Source organism: Felis catus, chromosome D3, assembly GCF_018350175.1.
Source record: "Felis catus isolate Fca126 chromosome D3, F.catus_Fca126_mat1.0, whole genome shotgun sequence".
NCBI lineage: Eukaryota > Metazoa > Chordata > Mammalia > Carnivora > Felidae > Felis > Felis catus.
In genome coordinates, this window is record NC_058379.1 from 10,058,863 (window position 1) to 10,083,962 (window position 25,100).

The 25,100-nt window shown below is 41.4% G+C and overlaps 1 protein-coding gene across 12 annotated transcripts in view; it reads right to left on the reverse strand.

Moving 5' to 3' along the window:
• Window positions 1–25,100, reverse strand: part of HECTD4 (HECT domain E3 ubiquitin protein ligase 4) — a 192,405-nt gene that overhangs the window by 130,407 nt on the left and 36,898 nt on the right. For 9 of the 12 annotated variants that reach the window (XM_023241435.2, XM_045041851.1, XM_045041855.1 and 6 more), the window contains exon 2: window positions 1,124–1,641. In XM_023241435.2, the coding sequence (XP_023097203.2) occupies window positions 1,124–1,641 (518 nt within the window). Of the gene's footprint in view, window positions 1–1,123; window positions 1,642–5,903; window positions 5,967–21,226; window positions 21,502–25,100 lie in introns of those variants that run through there. The other 3 variants (XM_045041856.1, XM_045041857.1, XM_045041854.1) reach the window with 3 other exon arrangements.

Consider the following 25,100-nt stretch of genomic DNA (forward strand, 5'->3'; position numbering starts at 1 on the left):
GGGAAAGAAGTCTTATAGCTAAGAACTTCACGATCCTCCAAGAAGAATTTTCCCACATACACTTGGCTTTAAAAAAGGAAAAGAAAAGAAAAAACAAAGGGGAGGGGGGTGTTCCTGGGTGACTCACTTAAGTGTTTGACTTCATGAAGCTCAGGTCATGATCTTACAGCTTGTGAATTCGAATCCCACATCGGGCTCCATGCTGACAGCTCAGAGCCTGCAGCCTGCTTCAGATTTTGTGTCTCCCTCTCTGCCCCTCTCCTGCTTGTGCTCGCTCTCAAAAATAGACATTAGAAAAAAAGAAGATAAAGAGAAAAAAGAACTCAAAGAAAATTCTGAAGAAGAGGGACAGATTGGTGTGACATTAACTAGTGACACTAATCTGTCAGACCGTGGTCCCTAACAGGTCTCTAGACAACTAGCTTAGAAGTAAGGGCAGTGGACCTTTTTCTCACAAATATGTGCCAATGAACATACAGTTATCGGGCAGGACAACGTGGAAATCCTCTCCTGGAAAAGTCACTCCGAGCACATTTCCTATTGATACGAAATCAGGAACATCAGCTTACACACAAAGGATGGCACGCTATTAAATCGGACATATACAGAGAAATCTTTCCATTAAACTAACGGAAGCATCAGGGTCCAGAAACAGAACTTGTGACCAAATCTGTGGGACTGAGTCCAGATAATAACCCACTCACTTGCCGACACGCTCCTTAGAGACACCCGTGGAAAAAAAAAAAATTAAAAGCACTACAAGTTTTCTGACCGTCCTCCCAGGAGAGATACAGATATGTCACCCCCACTAACTACTGCTCCAAAAACGCTCATCATCCAAGGGGCGAGTAGATAACCGCAAGGGTTGGCTCTCCATTTTAAACGGTTTCAGCTTTATCACGGGAGAGCAGACAGCAAAAACTGGAGCTTTAGCCTCCAGCTGGGGGTTCCTGGTGCCAAGTTTCGGTGACGGCATCTTCTGCGCGGTCAAGGCTGGGGAATCCAATGCTGCCAACCAAGAAGGCCTCCTGGACGCGACGACTTCAGCAAACGGGCCTGCCCTCTTACTCACGCCCCCCCCCCCGGCAGCACGTCAGCAGGCGGTACGTCTGACTGCCCTTACCTGGCACATGCTAACGCCACCAGAGCGGCAGCAGCATTTTCCTTTTGCTTATGTGGGACGTGTCGGCCCGTGTCGGGAGCGTCCTCCAGCCAGGAGCACAGCAGAGTTTCGATGCCATTGAGACAGTCGGCGGGCTCCTTGGTCAGGCTCAAAGGCTGGCAGTCGCGAAGGCAGTTCAATAGCACCTCGGCAGTTATGTTACAGAGGGAGGGGTCCGTTCTGCTCTGGGACTGAATGAGGGGGAAGACCAGCAGGAGCCCCATCCGAGACGTGAAGGGCGCCTGCTCGGGTTGCTGCAGCAAGCCCTGGCGTTTGAGCAGGGCCAGGGTCTCTTCGTCACCTGAACTCTCTCTCTCGTGCTGCTCCTCCAAGGCCAGCTGGCGCTGGGCATTCCACAGTCCTCGCAAGGCGTTCAGGCGGTATTCCAGCAGGCGGGCGTAGGCGTTGCTCTGATTGCCACACACAGAGCGCAAACGTTCGGCTAATTCCGTCGGGTTCTTGGTCTCAAATGTTAAAATCTAAGGGAGGAAACAAACAAACAAACAAAGAAGTTCGTGTGCATGGTTTTCACCACCGCTTTCACCTGCGGAAGCAAGTCTAGCCAATGGTGTCTAAAAACAGTCCACGTAAACCATCGTAACTGCGGCCACATGTGAAAATATGTGCCATAAAGCCAGGTAGTTGCTGATGGAGATTTTTCTCCTTGTGGCGTTTCTGCTAGTGCTCCAATTAAAAGTAAGATCAGACCTGACTCAGAGAGCCCAAATCATAAAAATAGTGAAGTGTGGAATTCAGAAATTACTTTGCTCTAGAAAATGGAGGTACAAATCTTAATTAAATGCTCGAGTTATCATGTAAGTCTGACTCCGCTTACCAGGTGGATTATACGTGAAAAGAAAGAAGTTTTATCTTCAAAATCGAATATACCTAGTCAATAATTGATAGTTTATGGTTCTTTGATTTTGAAGAACACTCCATTTTTACTACTGTTAATCCATTATTTCAGTCGGTGACATGGTATAGATTTATTCAGATTTATACGGACAGAGGAATCACTACTAGTTTCTTGCCAAAACCTACAATTACCAGGAGAGCTTCTCTAGATCTTCAGCAACTAGGGAAATAAAACCACTAAATCCTCAATCAATGAAGGAACCAGCTATCAAAATAGAGAATTATGGGGGGGGGGGGTGCTCAGTCAGTTAAGCGTCGAACTTAGGCTCAGGTCATGATCTCAGTTTGTGAGTTAGAGCCCCGCGTCAGGCTCTGTGCTGACAGCTCAGAGCCTGGAGCCTGCTTCGGATTGTGTCTCCCTCCCTCTGCCCCTCCCCTTGCTCACACACTCTCTCTTGCTCGCTCGCTCCCTCTCTCGCTCGCTCCCTCCCTCCCTCGCTCCCTCCCTCCCTCCCTCCCTCTCTCTCTCGCTCTCGCTCCCTCTCGCTCTCGCTCTCTCTCTCGCTCTCTCTCTCTCGCTCTCAAGTAAATACACATTAAAATTATTTTTAAAAGAATAGAATTAGGGCCTGCTGGGTGGTTCATTTGGTTGAGCAACCAACTCCATTTCAGCTCAGGTCAAGAACTTCTGATATCCGAGCACTGATGGTGCTAAGACTGCTTGGGATTCTCACTCTCGCTTTCTCCCCGACCCTTGCCCCCTCTCAGGCTTGCACGCACACATGTGCTCACTTTCAAATAAAATAAACTTTTAAAAATAAATGAATTAAACTTCGTGATGCCAAAAGTTTGCGCATATGAATTCAACTAGGTTAAAATGAACAAACTACTGTGGGAGTGCAAGCTGGTGCAGCCACTCTGGAAAAAAGTATGGAGGTTCCTCAAAAAAATAAAAATAGAACTACCCTACGACCCAGCAATTACACTATTAGGCATTTATCCATGGGATACAGGTGTGCTGTTTCGAAGGGACACATGCACCCCCATGTTTATAGCAGTACTATCAACAATAGCCAACGTATGGAAAGAGCCCAAATGTCCATCAATGGATGAGTGGATCAAGAAGATGTAGTATACATATTACACACACACACACACACACACACACACACACACACACACACACACACACACGGAATATTACTCAGCAATCAAAAAGAATGAAATCTTGCCATTTGCAACTATGTGGATGGAACTGGAGGGTATTATGCTAAGTGAAATTAGTCAGAGAAAGACAAAAGTCAGGACTTCACTCAAATGAGAACTTTAAGAGACAAAACAGATGAACATTAGGGAAGGGAAACAAAAATCATATAAAAACAGGAAGGGGGACAAAACAGAAGAGACTCAAATATGGAGAACAAACTGAGGGTTACTGGAGGGGTTGTGAGAGGGGGGATGGGCTAAGGGTAAGAAATGGGTAAGGGGCATTAAGGAACCTACTCCTGAAATCATTGTTGCACTATATGCTAACTAATTTGGATGTAAATTAAAAATAAAATAAAATTTTAAAAAGTTTTGAAAAGACAAAAACTAAAAAAATGAACAAACTACTGTAAGCAACAACGGAGGACACTCTAGGAGCAAACACATTAAAACAATATCAGGGGCCAGAGGAATCTGTTTCTCAGTAGCCCAAAAAAGGGTGGGAAGAGGTTTGAAATAAAAGCAAAAAAAAAAAAAAAAAAAAAAAAAAAAAAAAAAATTTGTCATTGGCACTGACATTTTAAAAGGTTATATAGTTCACTTTATTTCTCTCAGAAACCTGCAAAATAATTTTACTACCTCAAATTTTGCCCTTCAAAATAACCCAATAAAATAACAAGAACTTCCAGAACAATGTAAACCCTGTATCTGCCTTGCTTAGCCATACACGCAAGTCACTGAAGTGAAAAAATGTTCAGTTTAAAAAGACACATTCCAGGGCGCCTGACTGGCTCAGTCAATAGAGCATGTGATTTGATCTCAGGGTTGTGGGTTCAAGCCCCACGTTGGGTGTGGAGCCTACTTATAAATAAAAACCAAATTCCAATTCCAAAAACATATTTCGTGTATCTGAAAACAGTTCATAGTTTAAAAAAAAAAAAAAAAAAAAAGCAGTTTGAACTTCAGTGCCAGCCAATTTCAACCAACAGGAGCACCTGGGTAGCTCAGTTGGCAAAGCATTCCACTCTTGGTTTTGGCTCAGGTCATGATTTCACAATGTGTGAGTTCTAACCCCACATTGGGCTCTGTGCTGACAGTGCAGAGCCTGCTTGGAAGTCTGTCTCCCCCACCCCCCCCAACCCTGCTTTGCTCGCTTGCTCACACGCTCAAACTTAAAAAAATATATTAAAAAAAATAAAGTTTCATGGCACAAAAGCAGACACTCAGATCAATGGAACAGCACAGAGAACCCAGAAATGGACCCACAAACATATGGTCAACCCATCTTTGACAAAACGGGAAAGAATATCCAAAGGAATAAAGACCGTCTCTTCAGCAAATGGATCTGGGAAAGCTGGAGAGGAACATGCAGAAAAATGAACCTGGACCACTTTCTTACACCATACACAAAAATAAACTGAAAATGGATGAAAGACCTCAATGTAAAACAGAAAGCCATCAAAATCCTCGAGGAGAAAGCAGGCAAAAGCCTCTTTGACCTCGGCCGCAGCAACTTCTTACTCAATATGTGTCTGGAAGCAAGGGAAACAAAAGCAAATGAACTCATCAAAATAAAAAGCTTCTGCACAGCAAAGTAAACAATCAGCAACCCATGGAATGGGAGAACATATCTGCAAACAACAGGTCAGATACAGGTTTAGTATCCAAAACTTATAAAGAACTTACCAAACTCAACACCCAAAAAACAAATAATCAATCCAGTGAAGAAATGGGCAAAAAACATGAATAGACACTTCTCCACAGAAGACATCCAGATAGCCAACTGACACATGAAAAAATGCTCCACATCACTCATCATCCGGGAAATACAAATCAAAACCACAATGAGATACCACCTCACACCTGTCAGAATGGCTAACATTAACAACTCAGGCAACAAAGATGTCGGTGAGAATGCAGAGAAAAAGGATCTCTTTTGCACTGCTGGTGGGAATGCAAACTGGTGCAGCCACTCTGGAAAACAGTATGGAGGTTCCTCAAAAAAAATTAAAAATAGAACTACCCTATGACCCAGCAATTGCACTACTAGGTATTTATCCAAGGGATACAGTTGTGCTGTTTTGAAGGGACACGTGCATCCCAATGTTTATAGCAGCACTATCAACAATAGCCAAAGTATGGAAAGAGCCCAAATGTCCACTGATGGATGATTGGATAAAGAAGATGTGGTGTGTGTGTGTGTGTGTGTGTGTGTGTGTGTGTGTGTGTGTATGTGGGGTGTGTGTGTGTGTGTGTGTGTGTGTGTGTGTAGTATTACTAGGTAATCAAAAAGAATGAAATCTTGCCATTTGCAACTACATAGATGGAACTAGAGGGTATTATGCTAAGCGAAATTAGAGAAAAACAAATATCATATGACTTCACTCATAGGAGGACTTTAAGAGACAAAACAGATGAACATAAGGGAAGGGGAACAAAAATAACAAAAACAGGGAGGGGGACAAAACAAAAGAGACTCCTATAGGGAGAACAAACAGAGGGTTACTGGAGGGATTGTGGGAGGGGGGAATGGGCTAAATGGGTAAGGGGCATTAAGGAATCTACTCCTGAAATCACTGTTGCCCTGTATGCTAACTAAACTTGGATATAAATTTAAAAAGTTAAATAAGTAAACAATAAAATTTCAACCAATGACTTAGCAATAAAAACGGATACACACAACTTCAATGAATCTCGATGGCATTTTGTTGAGTACAAGCAGCCAATTTCAAAAGGTCGCATCGGTTTGATTCCATTTACATGACTTTCTGGAAAAAAAAAAGAACTATCATGATGAAGAAGAGATCAGGGATTGCCAGAGGTTAGGGGGAACAGTCAGATTATGATTATATAGGAATGGTATGAAGAAGTTTTTTGGAATGAACAAAGGGTTCTGTATCCTGGTGGTGGTTGTGATGTGAATCTATACATGTGTTAAAATTCATACAACAGTATACCTTCTGAAAAGGTCAATTTCACTGTACGATAATTTTTAAACAAATGGAAAAAAATTCCAACCAGGTTAGATCTGTATTAAACTAGATTTTACTGGGTAAAGCTATTGCAGGTCACGTTAAAATTAAGAACTAGGGCCACTTTTAGTTAGTTTTTAGTTTAAAAAAATTTTTTTTTACATTTATTTTTGAGAGACAGTGAGACAGAGCGCGAGCGGGGGAAGAGCAGAGAGAGAAGGAAACACAGAATCTGAAGCAGCTTCCAGACTCTGAGCAAGCGGTCAGCACAGAGCCTGATGCAGGGCTCAAACCCACGAGCCGTGAGATCATGACCTGAGCTGAAGTCGGACGCTCAACTGGCTGAGCCACCCAGGAGCCCCCTTAGTTTTTAATACAACAGGATCAAACAAATAATGATTAAAGGTCTTAACATCAAGTCACAAACTGTTTTTCTACCTTTTGTCTGGATTCAAACATAAATCACCCTTTTATTTTTCACACAGCAGAAAGATATCATTTTTTTTAAAGGTGCTTGTTATTTCAAGGGCAACCATCTACCTTGAAGCTGTAATCACATCCAAGGAAGGTAGACTGCCCTTTTGTTTTTTTTTTTTCCTTTAAGGATATCAACTCAAAAGTCAGTAACCAACCTCCAATATTAAAATCAACAATGAGGGGCACTTAGGTGGCTCAGTTGATTAAGTGCCCTACTCTTGATTTCCGCTCAAGTCATGATCTCATTGTGTGTGAGACTGAGCCTACACACAAGTTGGGATCTGTGCCAACAGTGTGGAGCCTGCTGAGGATTCTCTCTCTGCCCCTCCCTGGCTTGCGCGCACACACACGCTCTCACAAAAGAAATAAACGTAAAAAGAATGAAATAAAATCAACCACCAAAGACCAAGGTATTTTTCAAGGTTGTTAAAAAAAAAAAAACAAAAAAGAAAATCACAAAACTTTAAATTTGCTTTCCAGCTATGAACATCTAAAACAAGTTTTGTTGCATTTTTACAAGCCTTTCCAATATTGTTTTGTAATTTCTACTGAATACAACTCTTTGACATACATGTCTTCTACATACGTTTTTACTTATGGTACACTGATCATCTCCTTAAGTTATATGAAGTAACTGTTAAAGATTCAATACAGGCTTTTATTACTCAAGAATCAAAGAGCTTAGTAACATTAAATTCAGCTATTTCTTTTTATTATCAATCTTAAACATAAGAGGTTCTAAAATGTGGTATTTCATGGTTCATAAAATATGACAGAATCTATACCTAACTCCAAATATTAAGACTAGCTGAAAAAAAAAAAAAAACTAATATACTTCTGCACTTTTTTGTGATTCTATTTTTATAAGTACTTTGGTTATATTTTGGCATTCCACTTGAAAGACAAATATTCTGAAAGGATCTGAGTTATAATTAACCAAATATTATATAATATACACACTTAAGTGACTTGTGTTTATTGATTTAGCAGTATCTAAAGCACACTATGCTTTCAGAAATCCATTAGACTACTCAGCATTGTCCATTCCAATGGCCCCTTAGAAAAACTAAGAACTGTGCGCTACATGGCTGTTTTTCAGAATTCTAAGTTTGAAGGTCATGGCCAAACATCAGCTCAAAGACCTCATACCTCGGAGTTTTAGTGAGTCCGCTATGAAGGATCTATTCTGGTACTTATGAATATTAAATGATTGGTCTCAGATCCTGCTATAAAACCACTGCTCTCAGTAACTGCTCGAAGTAGACCGAAGACCAGAATGTCCTTAGAAAAGGAATACTTTTTTCTTTAAGAAGGGGGAAAGCTATTTAAGACACAAGGAAGATCCCCGTCATCCTTAATCAGAAGGAAGGGTCACTAACTGTACTTTGGTGATAATGAAGTCACCCAACGCAAGGAAGGACTTTCAAAGCGACTTGTAGCCTTAAAGTACTTTTTAAAAATCATAGGTGACACACACAAGTTTAAGCTAAAACAACAATCATTCTAGAAAGCCCAACAGGGTAGAATTTGCCAGCCAAATCTAGCTTTGAACAAAATTCCAGTATTTGACCTAAGAGCAGTTATAGAGGGTCTGCTCACTTCAGCCAATTTCTTTCCATCTTCCACATGGAAAAATACACGAACATACACCTGCCAGCCATGATGTAAAATATGAAATGCCAACATGCATTTCAAGTAATTGTGGTAGTAAGAAAAAGCACAGAGAGGCTTTTCAAGTAGTAGAGCATGTTATATATAAAGAAATTAACTAAACCAATAATTAACAGAAAAGATTAGGGCATGAACTACTGCATTCCCCTGAATGTAAACATCAATATCCATCTACTTCACTGTTTGGAATAGGGATGGAAGTCTCTAAAAGGGTCAAGAAATTAAAAGATCTATTAGAGCCTACCTCTGAAAGAAATAAAGTAATCTCATTTCTAAGAATTTACCCTAAAAAAAAAAAATTCCAGAAATAAAATATACAGAAATGTTCACTACGGTTTTATTTGAGTGGAAAGAACAGAAGCAATCTCAACATCTAAAGGGCAGTGTTCAGGGGTGGCTGGCTGGCTAGCTTAGTCGGTACAGCATGCAACTCGATTTCAGTGTTGGGAGTTCGAGTCCCACATTGGGTGTACAGATTACTTAAGAATAAAATCAAAAAGAAAGAAAGAAAATAGGAATTATAGTAAAATAAATTGGGGGCACCTGGCTTGCTCAGTTGGTGGAACATGCAACTCAATCTCAGGGTTGTGAGTTGAAGCCCCACAATGAGCGCAGATTACTTAAAAATAAATGAAACTAGAAAAATAAAAATTTAATGGGGCACCCGGGTGGCTCAGTTGGTTGAGCGTCCGAGTTCAGCTCAGATCATGATCTCACGGTCCGTGAGTTTGAGCCCTGCATTGGGCTCTGTGCTGACAGCTCAGAGCCTGGAGCCTGCTTTGGGCTCTGTGTCTCCTTCTCTCTCTGCCTCTCATGCTCTCTCTCTCAAAAGTAAACCTTAACAAAAAATTAAAAAATAAAATAAAAATAAAATAAAAATAAAATAAAAATTAAAATTTTAAAAAGTGTTCAATTAAAACATGATATTAGGGGCACCTGGGTGGCTCAGTTGGTTGAGCATCCAACTCTTGATTTCTGCTCAAGTTATGATCTCATAGTTTGTGGTCTTGAGCCCCATGTTAGGCTCTGCGTGGATGGTGAGGAGCCTGCTTGGGATTCTCTCTCTGCCTATGCTCTTGCTCTCTTTCACTCTTGCTCTCAAAGTAAGTAAACTTAAAGATAACATAGGACAATGGAATATTATGCAGTAACTAAAAAAAAGTTGAAACCAAACAAAAAAGCGGTATAAGAATTGTATATGCCCTGGGGCGCCTGGGTGGCTCAGTCGGTTAAACATCTGACTTCGGCTTGGGTCATGATCTTGCAGTTCGGGAGTTCGAGCCCCACATTGGGCTCTGTGCTGACAGCTCGGAGCCTGGAGCCTGCTTCGGAGTCTGTCTCCCTCTTTCTCTCTGCCTCTCCCCCACTCACAATCTGTCTCAAAAATAAACATTAAAAAAACTAATTATATATACCCTATAATTAGGACTATGTAAAACACGCTTGTTCAATTTAGAATGTCATTAGTATTTGTGGTAATAGAAACACGGGTTTTCTGTTTAAAAAAAAAATAGTGGGAAAAAAAAGAGAAAGAAAAAGAAACAGGGGTGCCTGGGTGGCTCAGTCAGTTAAGGATCCAACTTCAGCTCAGGTCACGATCTCACAGTCCTTGAGTTTGAGCTGCACACCGGGCTCTGTACCGACAGCTCAGAGCCTGGAGCCTGCTTCAGATTCTGTGTCCTCCTCTCTGCACCTCCCCCCCCCCCCCCCCCCCCCCGCTCACTCTCCATCTCTGTGTCTCTCTTTCTCTCAAAAATAAACATTAAAACAAACAAACAAAAAAAAGTGGTAAGTTCAAGAGTTCATATTTAAGCAATCATAACTACAGGGGTGATTTTTCTAAAGCAAATGCTATTTTTAAATAACTGGTAGTCAAACAAATAGTGACGAGTGATATATTTAAAATTTGGGGGACATCTGAGAAAAAAAATCATGAAAACCACAGGCTACAGAGTCCTTACATCAGCTGACTAGTTCCATCTGTTGCACTTTGGCAGCAAATAATGTAGGGGCTGGTTAGATTCCTGCTTAGGAGGGAAGATTGAGTAGTGGGACAGGGAAGACACTGCAGATACTGGGAGCTATGAACAAACAATAAAACCTTTCACTCTCCGAAAAGAAAGGATACTTAAAACTCAGGACTATGCCTGCCTTGGCAGCACATACACCGAAACTCAGGATCACTCAAGCTCCAAACAGATGAATTACTATACTCCCTGATCGGCTACATTAACCAATTCATTAGATGTACCGGTCAGCATAAAAAGGACTTTATACCTGGGTTGTTATTTCAAAGCAGATCAACTGGCTGGTCTTGCAAACTCAACACAAAACTTTTCAGGAAAGGCAACAGAATACAGAAACCCTCTCAAATGTTAGGGTGAATTTTTAAGTCCTTCTGTAAGTTTTCCCGTTTTTCACATTATGAAGATGGCAATCATGGCCAAATTGAATTGCATAATTGCATATGGCAATTCACAGAATAGAAGATCTCAAGTGAACCAAGTAAATGAATTGTGAATGGAAGGATGGAATTCTAGCTCTAATACAAAAGCCTAAATCAAAAGTGGATCACTTATCAATTGAATTAGACCCCAAATCTGCATATCCCCATCCAGTCCTAGAAATACACATGTTCAAATTCTTTCAACATCTATTTGTAAAAAGGGTCTTTAACGGATAACATGATTAAGTTGCATGCTTTAATTTAGAAGTTTTAGCCCCTAGCTTGGTGACAAAACTAGAATGGGCCCTGCCTTGTTTCCAGGTTGTTTGGCTTTGGATCAGCCCCGTACAACTTGGTCCAGTGATTTCTCCCACATCTTCACACCCCTGCTGCTGACGGCACGATTACCAGAATTGTGAAGATTCAGGGAGCCTGCCTGGCTCAGTCAGAAGAGCACGCAACTCTTGATCTCAGGGTCATGAGTTTGAGCCCCATGTTGGGGATAGAGAGAACTTAAACAAACAACAACAACAAAGAATGGTGAGGATGCAGGACCTAAGGAATCATGGTTCCAATTCTTGCATGAAAGTTCTCTCTCGACCTGGCCCTGCCTGATTTTCTCCTCATCTTTTGTCATTTCCCCATGACCAGGGTCCTATTTTTTTTTTTTTTTATCTGCCCGCTTTTGTTGCCTGAATATTCACCCCATCGCACTAAGTCCTACCTTTCAAAATTCAGCTCGGTCACCTGCTTTTGAAAAAAATCTGATTTCCTTATTTTTTTTCCCCCTTTCCAGAATGAGCTTCCATGTGTGTCCACCAGGTCTAGTACATGCCTCTATCAGAGGATCGGCTATAAGCTAGAAGGAAAAATGCATCTGCTGTTTCAATAGGAATGGATCAATGATTCGTTTGTTAGGACTAAAGAAAAAGATCTCTGAAGAGATGAACTTTGTTAACTGATTGCATCACCTACTTAAAGACTACCATACTGTGATCTATTCAAACACTCAGCATATATTTTAGTAAGAGGAGAAAAAAAAAATCACTGTTCTTAAATGTAAAAAAATGTATCAAATTAAAGGAAATTATGTAACTCCAATATGTGTAACACCACAGGACTATAATGTGGGTTATTTACAGTCTCTCAACGAGCTGAGTACTAAAGGGGAAAAAAATTTTTTTTAAGTTTTTATTATTTTGACAGAGTGTGTACATGCACATACACACACGCGAGGGAGGGAAAGGAGCAGAGAGAGGAAGAGAGACATGCTCTCAGCACGAAGCCCAATGCAGGGCTCGAACTCACAAACTAGGAGAGAAGGACTTGAGCTGAAACCTAGAGTCGGCCGCTTAACCTACTGAGCCGACCTGGCGCACCAGGGGGAAACCAGATCTTATTCACATTTGTACCACCAGAGCTTAGCACAGTGTCTGGCACGTAAACATTTGCCAAATTAATAAGATACATGAATTCCAAGAATAATTCTTTTAGGAGGTACATCTGATTCCCACTGTACATCTGAGTAACCCTTGCTCGGTTGGACTGATTAGAAGTCTGCCTTCTGGAGAAATGGAAAAGAATTCTTCCTCTTCCGCATAAGAGCTTTTTCATCAGATGAAGAAAATACGTGTGATGAGAAGAGGGGACACCAGAATACGAGTTAGGGTCGTTGTTCTCAACCCTGGCCGCACATTAAAATTGCTTTGAGAAAAAAAATTTTTTTTTGAGAGAGAGAGAGAGAGAGAGAGAGAGAGAGAGAGAGAGAGAGAGAATCTGAAGCAGGCTCCAGGCTCTGAGCTGTCAGTATAAAGCCCGACATAGGGCTTGAACTCACGAGTCATGCATGAGATCACGACCTGGGCCAAAGTTAGCCACTCAACTGAGCCACCCAACTGAGCCAACCCATCAAGCCTCCCCATGAGAGCTTTCAAAACAATACTAATGAGTGGGCCCCAATCCAGTCAGATTAATTCAGAATACCTGGGGATGGAACCCATGGGTGTGTGTGTGTGTGTGTGTGTGTGTGTGTGTGTGTGTGTGTGTAACTCCACCAGTGAAAGCAATGGGCAGCCAAGATTTCCTACTGTTAGGGAATCCAGGTTCCAGCCCAGACTCCACAAATGACAATTTCCCCTTAGGGATTTTACTTTAACTCACTCAGTCTGTATTTCTGCATCTCTAAAAATGAGGGCAACGCCTGCCTCCATTTACACAGTTAAGATGGAAGCAAATGTTCAGGGAGCACTCTGAAAGGTTGCAACTACTGAACAATTGTTAGGATGTCCTTATTTTAGACCACATCACCACCAAGAAAGGGAATTTTTCCAGATTACCCTGAAAGAAAAAACCGGACCAGATGAAAGCTGGGAGTGTTGGGGGTGGGGTAAGGGAGGTATGGAATGAAACACGTGCTTCATTTGAGCCAACACTGTTTTTAAAATGCTAATGCAATCTTAAAAATGCATTAGTAGAATGCCAGGGTCAGGAGCAAGGGAGGGAATAATCTCATTTATATTCTGCAATGGTCAAACTTTAACTGGAATATCCCGTTCAGTTCAGGGCACCTCATTTTAAGAGGTCATTAACAGACTAGTAAGGGTCCAGAAGAGGGTGATTGGACTACTCTGGCAATCATGTCATGAGAAATGGTTAAGGAAGCAGGGATGCGTGGCCTACAAGGGAGGAGTTGGAATGGGGAGCAGCGTTCATAAAACTGAAGGGCTGTCAGGTGGAAGAGGAAGACTTTACTGCTCCAGAGGCAGCAGAGAAAGGAAGTTACTGGGATGCACAGCATAACAAAGAACTTGGATAATAATTTGAAGAGCGTGGATCACAATTCCTGGATATACTTAAAACAAAGATTCTTGGGGGTTGGGAGATGGGTGGTGGCACTTGGGTGACTCGGTGAAACGTTCAACTTCAGCTCAGGTCACGATCTCACGGTCCGTGAGTTTGTGACCCACATCGGGCTCTGTGCTGACAGCTTAGAGCCTAGAGCCTGTTTCAGAGTCTCTGTCTCCCTCTTGCTCTCCACCCCCTTCCCCACTTGCACTCAGTCTCTCGCTCTCAAAACGTTAAAAAAAAAAATGTATCTTAAAGATTCTTGGGATCCACCTACAAAGACCATTTCAAGAAGTCTAGAATGTGCCCTGGAACCTACATCTGAAGCAGGCTCTGTGTAATTCTGGGTAGTTTTTAAAAAATTTTTATAGAAGGTTTATAATTCACATCATAAAATTCATACACTTAAGGTGCAAAAGTCAATGGCTTTTAGTATATTCAGAGTCATACAGTCATTAGCACAATTTTAGAACCCTTCCAACACCTCCAAAAGAAACTCTGTACCCATTAGCAATCTCTCCTCTTCCTCCAAATCTTACTTAGGCCTCGGCCATCACTAACCTACTGTCTAGATTTACATATTCTTCGCATTAAATGTAAGTGCAATGCTACTACGCATGGTATTTTGCATAAGTCACTTAGCATTATGTTTTTGAGATTTGTCTATGTTGTAGCATACATTAGCACTTCATTCTGGTTTACTAAATATTTCATTCTATGGATAGATCACATCGTATTCATTCATTGATTGGACATTGGAGTTCTACTTTTGGGAGGTTATGAATAACGCTGCTATGAACATTCAAGTTTTTGTGCAGATGTAGGTTTTCATCCCTTGGAGTTATTTACCCAACAGAAAAACCACGGAGTCATATGGTAACTCTGTTTTTACCCTATGGAGGAACCGCTCAACTGTTCTCCAAAGTGGCTGCACCTTTTAAATTTCCAGCAGCAATGTATGAAGATTTCAGTCTCTCCACATCATTGCTAACACTTGTTATTATCTGTCTTTTGATTAGAGCCATCCAAGTGGGTGTGAAATGGTAACTCACGTGCTTTTGATTTGCCTTCCCTGACGGTTAACGATGTTAAACATCTCATGGGCTTACTGGTCATTCGCCTATCTTTGGAAAAACAGTACGTTTTGTGAAACAGCGATTTTGCTATGTCAAAAACAGTAACTCCAATGGACAAACACATCAAATACATTTAAACCCACAAGCTTATATTATGAAAAAGAAATCACCATTGGAGGATGTTGGTAAACCAGCTCATTTTGAAAAGTGGTTAATACAGGGAAAGATTCAAACGTGTGTCCTGCCTTTCTCATATGAGCCGTACACCTAGATGAGCAAACCGTTGAGGAAAGGAAATTTCCCTTTACATAAGCGTTACGACTAATCAAAAGTGTGCAGGTATGACAGACCAGCACCATTTTGCGATCTCGATTTAAAAGATCTAGGGGCGCCTGGGTGGCGCAGCCGGTTAAGCGTCCGACTTCAGCCAGGTCACGATCTCGCGGTCCGGGAGTTCGAGCCCCGCGTCAGGCTCAGGGCTGATGGCTCAGAGCCTGGAGCCTGTTTCCGATTCTGTGTCTCCCTCTCTCTCTGCCCCTCCCCCGTTCATGCTGTCTCTCTCTGTCCCAAAAATAAATAAACGTTGAAAAAAAAAAAATAAAAGATCTAGGCACAGGGCTTTAGTAGCTGCAAACAACACAAAAAAACAGCAGACATCATATGCCTATTGACAAAAACATACACCACCACCTAAGCAGTCTTGCAAAAAAAAAAAAAAAGAAGAAGACAAAAAAAAAAAACAAACACAACAATCAGACTTGAATTTGATCAAACCATGCTCTAGAAGAACAAAATTTTGTCAACAAATAAACCAGAAGGCCAGAGGTGGGGAGAAAGGAAACAGTTTAAAAGATACCTCAGTGTGTCTTATTTAGATCCTCAAACAGCCTTTAAAAAAATATTAACAATTCTAAGACAATTGGAGGGGTGCCTGGGTGGCTCAGTTGGTTAAAGGTCCAACTTCAGCTGAGATCATGATCTTACAGTTCAGGAGTTTGAGCCCCACATCAGGCTCCGTGCTCACACAGCACAGCCTGCTTGGATCCTGTCCCTCTCTGTCCCCCTCTCTCCCTCTCAAAAAACATTTTTAAAAAATGGAAATTTGAACACTGCCTATGTAATTTTAAGGAATGGTTAATTTTTTTTTTTTAATTTTTGAGACAGAGAGAAACAGAGCATGAGCAGGGGAGGGGCAGAGAGAGAAGGAGACACGGAATCCAAAGCAGGCTCCAGACTCCGAGCTGTCAGTACAGAGCCTGACGCAGGGCTCAAACTCACAAGCTGTGAGATCATGACCTGATCTGAAGTCGGTTGCTTAAACAACTGAGCCACCCAGGCACCCCAGGAATGGTTAATTTTTAAAGATACTATTATGTTAGGATTTTTTAAAGGAGTCTTAAAGGATATATATCTTTTATATATTGAAGTATTTATGAATAAAATGATAGGTCACAGAAAGACATTCCATGCTCATGGATTTGAAGAGCAAGTATTGTTGAAAGGCCTCTACGATGCAAAGCAATCTATACATTTAATTGAATTCCTATCAAAATAGCAACATCATTTTTCACAGAACTAGAACAAACAATTCTAAAATTTGTATGGAATGACAAAAGACCCCAAATATCCAAAGCAATCTTGAAAAAGAAAAGCTGGAGGCATCACAATTCCTAAGTTATATTACAAAACTGTAGGATTCCAAATGGTATGGTGCTGGCACAAAAACAGACATACATGTCAATGAAACCGAACAGAAAAAGCCCAAATAAGCAGGAAATAAACAAAGGAAAAAGACAGTCTCTTCCACAAATGATGTTGGGAAAACTAGACGGCAACATTCAAAAGAAAGAAACTGGACACTTTCTTACATCATACACAAAAATAAATTCAGAACGGATGAAAGACCTAAATGTGATGTGAGACCTGATACCATAAAACCCTAGAAGCTAACACAGGCAGTAACTTCTTTGTCATTGACAGTAGCAACTTCTCTATAGCGATTACAAACTATTGGGACTACATCAAAATAAAGCTTCTCTGCACAATGAAGGAAACAATCAACAGAACTAAAAGGCAACCTATGGAATAAGATTTTTGCAAATGAGATCCAATAAAGGATTAGTACCTCAAATACACAAATATATACAAAGAGCTTATGAAACACCCCCCCAAAAAACAAAAAACAAAAAACAAAAAATGGACAGTAGAGGGGCACCTGGGTGTCTTAGCTGGTTCAGCTTTGGCTCAGATCACAATCTCACCGTTTGTGGGTTCGAGCCCCACGTCAGGCTTTGCACTGAAAGTGCAGAGCCTGCTCTGGATTCTGTCTCCCTCTCTTTCTCTCTGCCTCTACCCCCCCCCCACCAAAATAAACATTTAAAAAATTTAAAAACTTAAAAATTTAAAAAAAATCAAAAGCAGACAGTAGACATGAACATTTCTCCAAAGAAGACATACAGATGGCCAACACACACATGAAAAGATACTTATCACTTAACCATCAGGGAAATGCAAAACAGAACTACAGTGAGACATCACCTTACACCTGTCAGAATGCCCAAAAATCAACACAAGCAACAACAGGTGTCAGCAAAGATGTGGAGAAAAAGGAACCCTTGTGCACTGCTAGTAGGAATTCAAACTGGTACAGCCACCATGGAAGACAGTATGGAGGTCCCTCAAAAAGTTAAAAATAGAACTACCCTATGAGCTAGCAACCACAGTACAGGGTATTTATCCAAAGAATACAAAGATAATTGAAAAGGATACCCCTATGTTTATAGCAGCATTATTTAGCAAGAGCCAAATTATGGAAGCAGCTGAAGGGTCCACTAACTGATTAACGAGAAAAGAAGATATGGTGTGTGTATACGCGCGCGCGCGCACACACACACACACACACACACACACACGCACACACACACACACACACTGGAGTATTACTCAGCCATAAAAAAAGAATGAAATCCTGCCATTTGGAAGGACATGAATGGAGCCAGAGAGTAGAATGCTAAGTCAAACAAGTCAGAGAAAGACAAATACCATATGATTTCACTCCTGTGGAATTTAAGAAACAAAGCAAACGAGGGCAGGCACCTGGGTGGCTCAGTCGGTTGAGTGGCAGACTTCGACTCAGGTCATAATCTCGCGGTCTATGAGTTCGAGCCCCGCGTCGGGCTCTGTGCTGACAGCTCGGAGCCCGGAGCCTGCTTCCGATTCTGTGCCTCCCTCTCTCTCTGCCCCTCCCCTGCTCACACTCTGTCTCTCAATAACAAATAAATGTTAAAAAAAAAAATTTTTTTTAATGAACAAACATCTTTAAAAAAAGACAAAACTAAAAGGCAACCAACAGAATGGATTTGCAAATGACATATCAGATAAACGGTTAGTATCCAAAAATCTACAAAGAACTTATCAAACTCCACACCCAAAAAACAAATAATCCAGTGAAGAAACAGGCAGAAGATATGAAGAGACTTTTCCCAAGAAGACATCCAGATGGCCAACCGATACATGAAAAAATGCTCCACATCACTCATCATCAGGGAAATACAAATCAAAACCACAATGAGATACCACCTCACACCTGTCAGAATGGCTAACATTTACGACTCAGGCAACAACAGATGTTGGCAAGGATGCAAAGAAAGAGGATCTCTTTTGCATTGTTGGTGGCAATGCAAGCTGGTGCAGCCACTCTGGAAAACAATATGGAGGTTCCTCAAAAAAAATAAAACTGGAACTACCTACGACCCAGCAATTGCACTACTAGGTATTTATCCAAGGGATACAGGTGTGCTGTTTCGAAGGGACGTGTGCACCCCAATGTTTATAGCAGCCCTATCAACAATAGCCAAAGTATGGAAAGAGCCCAAATGATCGTCGTTGGATGAATGGATAAAGAAGATGTGGTGTGTGTGTGTGTGTGTGTGTGTGTGTGTGTGTATACACATATACATACACACAATGGAGTATTACTCCGCAACCAAAAAGAATGAAATCCTGCCATTTGCAACAATGTGGATGCAACTGGAGGGGATCATGCTAAGTGAAGTTAGCCAGAGAAAGACAAAAGTCATATGACTTCACTCAAATGAGGACTTTTTAAGAGACAAAACAGATGAACAGAAGGGAAGGGAAACAATAATATAAAAACAGGGAGGGGGACAAAACAGACAAGACTCATAAATATGGAGAACAGACAGAGGGTAACGGAGGGGGGGATGGGCTAAATGGGTAAGGGGCACTAAGGAATCTACTCCTGAAATTATTGTTGCACTATAGGCTAATTTGGATGTAAATTTTTTAAAAAATTAAAGTTAAAGAAAAAAATTAATAAAAAAAGGAAAGAGAAAATGAGTAAAGGGAAATCAAGAAACCAGAGAACTGATGGTTACCAGAGGGGAAGTGGGTGGGGGAATGGCTGAACTAGGTGATGGGGATTACAAATTGCACTCGTGATGAACACCAGGTAATGTATGGAATGGTTGAATCACTATATTGTACACATGAAACTAATACAACACGATGTTAAAAAGTGATAGGTCATGCATTTCAAAATAATATGGGAAAGAGATAAGCAGGTAGCAGTTATAGCTGAAACAAGATTGGGCAGGAGTTGAAAATCGTTCAAGTTGGTGATGGATATATAGGGATCCATTATGCAATTCTATTGGTTTTGTTGCAATTTTCCAAATGTTTTATAAGGTTTTTTAATGTTTACTTATTTGACCGAGTGGGGGGTGGGGGGGGCGGGGAACAGGGAGGTAGAGAGGGAACTCTGCAATGTCAGTGCAGAGCCTGATGCAGGACTCAATCCCACCATCATTAGATCATGACCTGATTGGAAATCAGGAGTGGGACCCTTAACCAAATGAGCCACCCAGATGCCTCTGTTTTGGTTTTTTTTGTGTGTGTTCTTTAAAGCTATCAAGATGTGCCTGGCTGGCTCAGTCAGAAGAGAATGGGACTCTTGATCTCGGGGTCATGAGTTTGAGCCCCATGTGGGGCATAGAGATTACTGAAATAAATGAAACAAAAAAAATAATAATAAAGGCTGTCAAAACTAAAACAGGGTGTACAGAGGTTGTAAGAGGCCCATCGTTAGCCATAATCAGGAAGAAACCAGATGGCCCTTTGTTATCGTCCTTGTAAATGACAAAAATTTCTTCTTCCAATGCTAGGACTCTACTCAAACAAGCAGTCTTTTAAAACAGATCTAGCTAAATCACCTCAATTCACCACTTAATTTTGCTAGTAGAAAGTTTTTCTTCAGACCCTCAAAACTGTTTACAAACAGCTATTAATTCACTTTCCTAACATATCGGCTTATATACTTACCCTTAAGAAAAACAGAAAACAAAATCAACCAAATGAGAAAATACTTTTTTTTAAATGTTTATTTTTGAGACAGAGCATGAACAGGGGAGGAGCAGGGGGGGGGGGGGGGGGAGACACAGAATCTGAAGGAGGCTCCAGGCTCTGAGCTGTCAGCACAGAGCCTGACGCGGGGCTCGAACTCATGGACCATGAGATCATGACCTGAGCCGAAGTCAGATGCTTAACCGACTGAGCCACCCAGGGGCCCCAGAATATACATTTTTAAATTCTATTTACAGTGCCAAATGCAATTCACCTCTAAGGTACAATTATTGTTTCTACGAGCAATAGGTTTATCACCAAATAACATACTTCACGAAACAAAGTTGTAATATGTATTCTGGAATTGATGACTAACATCTGTTCCTTCAAAATATATGCACCGGGGCACCTGGGAGGGCTCAGCCGGCTCAGGGTCCAACTTCGGCTCAAGGCATGATCTTGCACTTGTGAGTTCGAGTCCCTCAGAGCCTGGAGCCTCGTCCATATTCTGTGTCCGCCTGTCTCTGCCCCTCCCCTGCTCGTGCTCTTTCTCTCAAAAATAAGCATTTTTTTAAAAAGCGTTTTAAACAAAACATATGCACAAATATACCAGCTTATCGAGTAGGTAGGTTATGGTTACTGCCCGTCCCCCCAAAATACTATTTTACCAATCTATGTTTAGCCAAAAGGATTTTGTAAAATGCAACAGTAAAAATAGAAATAAACCAAACAGAAACTCAAGAGCATGCCAGTTCACGCAAGGAGTGCCGAAGAATCACTGGATTCTTTTCTAGAGAAGGAAGAGTGTGCACAGAAGATCCTTACTGGTTAGGAGAGGAGACAAGAGAAAGAGCAGGGGACCACATTATCTACAGCAGATTTGGAAGTTCAACCAAACCCCTCAACTTCATTATCATTTAACATCAACATTTTTACCTTATTAATGCACTCAGTGTTTTTAACTACTGAACTAAATGTTTCAAGATTTCTACTAGGTTTGGGGGAGCGGCGGGAGGGGGAAATTGTCCTAGGTTTTACAGAATTGCTCAGTGAAACCTCCCACCGGTACAGTGCAATAGTACCGAATGCTGACCAGAATGTGAAACAACAGGAATTCTTAGACGCTTCCAGTGGGAATATAAATTAGCACAAGCACCTTCGAGAAAAACTGGCATCATCCAGTTAAACTGAAAACGCATCGTCTTCGTTTCCCAAGGCGGTGCTAACAAATCACTGCAAACCAGTGGCCTAAAACAACAGATATTTATCGGCTCACAGTTCTGAAGGCCAGAGGTCCACACTCACTACCACGAGGCCAAATTCAAGGTGCTGGCAGGGCCACACTCCCACGAGAGGCTCTAGCAGGGCATCTGTCTCTTGGCTCTTCCACCTTCGGACGGCTGCTGGCGCTCCTCGGCTGTGGCCGCATCGCTCCCTCTACGCGCACATGGTCTCCTTTTATTCCCTGGGCAATCTCCCTTGGCCTCTCCTCTCACGAGGATGCTTGTGACTGCACTTAGAGCCCACCTGAAAAGCTAGGAAAATCTACCCAGCTCAAAATCCTTAACATAATAACATCGCAGAGCACCTCTCCCCGTAAGAAGTAACATTTACAGGTGCCAGAGATTAGCCTCCTTTAGAGGCTACCTATCATCCAGCCTACTATATGCATATAGCCCACAATCCAGCAATCCACCTCCGAAATTCTTACACATGAATACCAGGTGACAAGAATGAGAATATTCACAGCAACATAACAACAAAACTAGAAAAGACTCAAATATCCCTCAACGAGAGAGTTAAATGTCATTTAATTAGGCAGCAGTGAAAATTAAAAGTATAGCTACACACATCAACACAAAAGAATCATCATACATGTGGAGCCAAGAAAAAAGCCACCAAAAAAAAATACATATGGCAACTGCATTTATAAGGTCTCAAAACACAAGATAACTAAGCTCTATCATGTTTAGGGTTGCGTACGTATGATAAAACAATAAAGAAAAGCAAAAGACAGGGGTACCTGGGGGGGCTCAGTTGGCTGAGTGTCCAACTTCAGCTCGTCATGATCTCGCAGTTTGTGAGTTCAAACCCCACATCAGGCTCTGTGCTGACAGCTTGGAGCCTGGACCCTGCTTCGGATTCTGTGTCTCCCTCTCTCTCTCTCTCTCTCCCCCTCCCCCACTCATGTTTTGTCTCTCTCTCAAAAAATAAATAACATTAAAAATTAAAAAAAGAAAGAAAGAAAGAAAGAAAAGCAAAAGACGATGCTCTAGCGCTCTCAGACACGTGGTGAATGGTTCCTAAAACCCACTGGACTTTCTGTAAGAGTGTGGTAGGCACCAGCCCCACAAAGTGACAGAGTCCAAGAAAGGCAAAGGTTCTCTTCGTGCCCAGGGAAAGCAGCATTACAACAGGGAGCAGAGTGGCTGTGGTGGGCACAGTAAGCCGATTTTCCAGAAAAAGGCTAAACTGGCAAAGAAGCCTGTCCGAGGCTTGGATGTGCTGAGCCCACCTGCAGGTCTAAGAGAATGCTGGCTGTTAAGAGAGGCAAGCCGTCTGAATTGGGAGGAGAGAAGAAGATGAAGGGCTGACTCATCCAGGTCTAAGCTTCCTATTTTGTTATATTATGAAGACAATAAAATCCGGAGGTTACCCTGACGAAAGGAAAGGAAAGGAAAGGAAAGGAAAGGAAAGGAAAGGAAAGGAAAGGAAAGGAAAGGAAAGGAAAGGAAAGGAAAGGAAAGGAAAGGAAAAAGGAAAGGAAAGGAAAGGAGAAAGAGAGAGAGAAAGAAAGGAAGGAAGAAAAAGAAACACAGAATTCAGGATAGTAGTCTGCTGAATTGTAGAGCATGCAGGGGGCTTTAAAGATACCAGTATGGACCCATTTCTTGAGTGGTAAGATTACAGAATAACATACATTTAACATTTTTTATTTATATATTCAAAAGCTCTACCCAAAATGAATATATTTTAATATATATTTAATAAAAAATGTTGTACTTCCTTATTATTGCAGCCCTGAAAAGCAGACCAAGATCATTATCCCCACTGCTGATAAACACTTATCCGTTTCCCTAGAGATGGCATCATTGCATAACGAGAGTACCGCAGTATAAGGTGTGAGTGGCCCAAGTGCTTCACATTTTTAGGAACAGTGTGAGCTGATACACAGACTAAGCTTTGGGTGATGCTGGAGTTCTCTCTGCCTCTGGAAGGAGCTGCTGATTGTTTAGGGAAACTAGCTCCTAATGCAGAAACTTAAGGGAGGGGAGAGGAGGGAGCTGGGGAGAGACCGCCTCCCAGGGGACATCTGGCAATGCCTACACACATTTTTGGCTGTTCTAAGTATAGAGGCACTACTGGTATCCGGTGGGGGCTGCTAAATAGCCTACAATACATAGGGAAGGCCCCACACCCGAGAATCACCTGACCTCAATGGAGAAACCCTGTTCTACAGTAACCACTTGATTTGAGCGCCTGCAATAAGCTAACTACTGCCACCTGACATTAAGTGTGACAGTGAACTCTCCCATAAGGGATATAGAAAGTCCCAGTTGGCAAAATCTGCTGATCCTCAGAACTGTGCACAGAAGGGATTCTAATCATATGCTCACTTAAAATACCAGTTTTACAGATGATTATACGTACCAGAAGAATTCTGATAGATTGTACACTTAGATTCATTCATATCTTCTACCCTAAAATCTCAGTGCATTTTTAATTGTTTCTCCAGAAATCAGGCACAGAGTACAGCACCTGGCATGCAGTAAGCACTCAATAGCATTAGTTAGTATTATCTGAAATTTAAAAAAAAAAAAAAAAAAAGAACTTTTTCAAATTTATTCAAACTCCATCCATACAACTTTGTCTATTCTGTTCCCCTAATGTGTATCCCATGCACATATTCTGGCACATAGTAAGCGCTCAATAAATATTTATTGAATGAGCAAATGACCAACAATGCTACCTAATAGTATACCTACATCTCCCCCCACCCTCCAACAAACAAAACAACCAAAAGCAGCAGATACAGTGAGGCACCACTTCCAAACACACTGCCAGGTCAGCACTGCTATCTGAGACTCCTGACCTCATCTTCCTGTGGTCAACATCAACAAGAAAGCTGAAATCAGTGTTATTCAAACTCTGATGATAAGATCAGAGATTAATTCGAAACCATGGCCTGTAATTGTCCCCTATGTTGGGCTAAAATGTGAATATGCACCAAGTGACTACCCAATAAAAATTACCAACGACCATGGCTGACCACTAAGTGTACGTCTAAGAAACGTGAGAAAGGCTGTGTTTTTTTGTGCCACTGCGTCTTGCCCTTCTCGTCAATTCCTGCTCACAGCTGTGCCTGACTAATTAAAACTGCCTGGAAACCTTGTCTATCACTTTACTGGTTATTTCTTGTACTAAATCAAAAGACTCCGCTTTAGGATTCAAATCCATCTGTCTCTCTCAGTCTGCAAAGAACAAATGTTCAGAAAAACTAACCAAATAGCTAAAATTAAATGCACCTTTTCTAGCTAAGACCTAATATGTTGTTGGGGGCAGGGAACAAGGAATATATGTATAAACCATTAGAAAGAAGGTAACACAGAGCTTAACCATATAAATACTTAGATATTCATCTCCTATCTTAGCAAATCAGGGGTAAATCCAGAAACTCCTGGTTAAAATGTATTTACATCTAAAAACAAAACTTTCTGACGAAATTAACACATATCAACACATCGCTCATCCAAAATAATTACCTATGACTATCAATCCCAAAGGTTTGTTCATACATTTTCCTCTCATTTGGACTTTAGAAAGCCTGAATGGATATTTAACCTATGGTTTTACTTTTTGATATCTGAAATACACAAGATTCATCGCCAAGCTACTCGTCCTGTCCCATGATCAGAAAAACAAGGAAAAAAAACCCATCTACTGGTTATGGCCTTGATCTGGAACCATGATTTTAAATTTCTAAGAGTTTTGGGGAGCCTGGGTGGCTCAGTTGGTTAAGCGTCTGACTT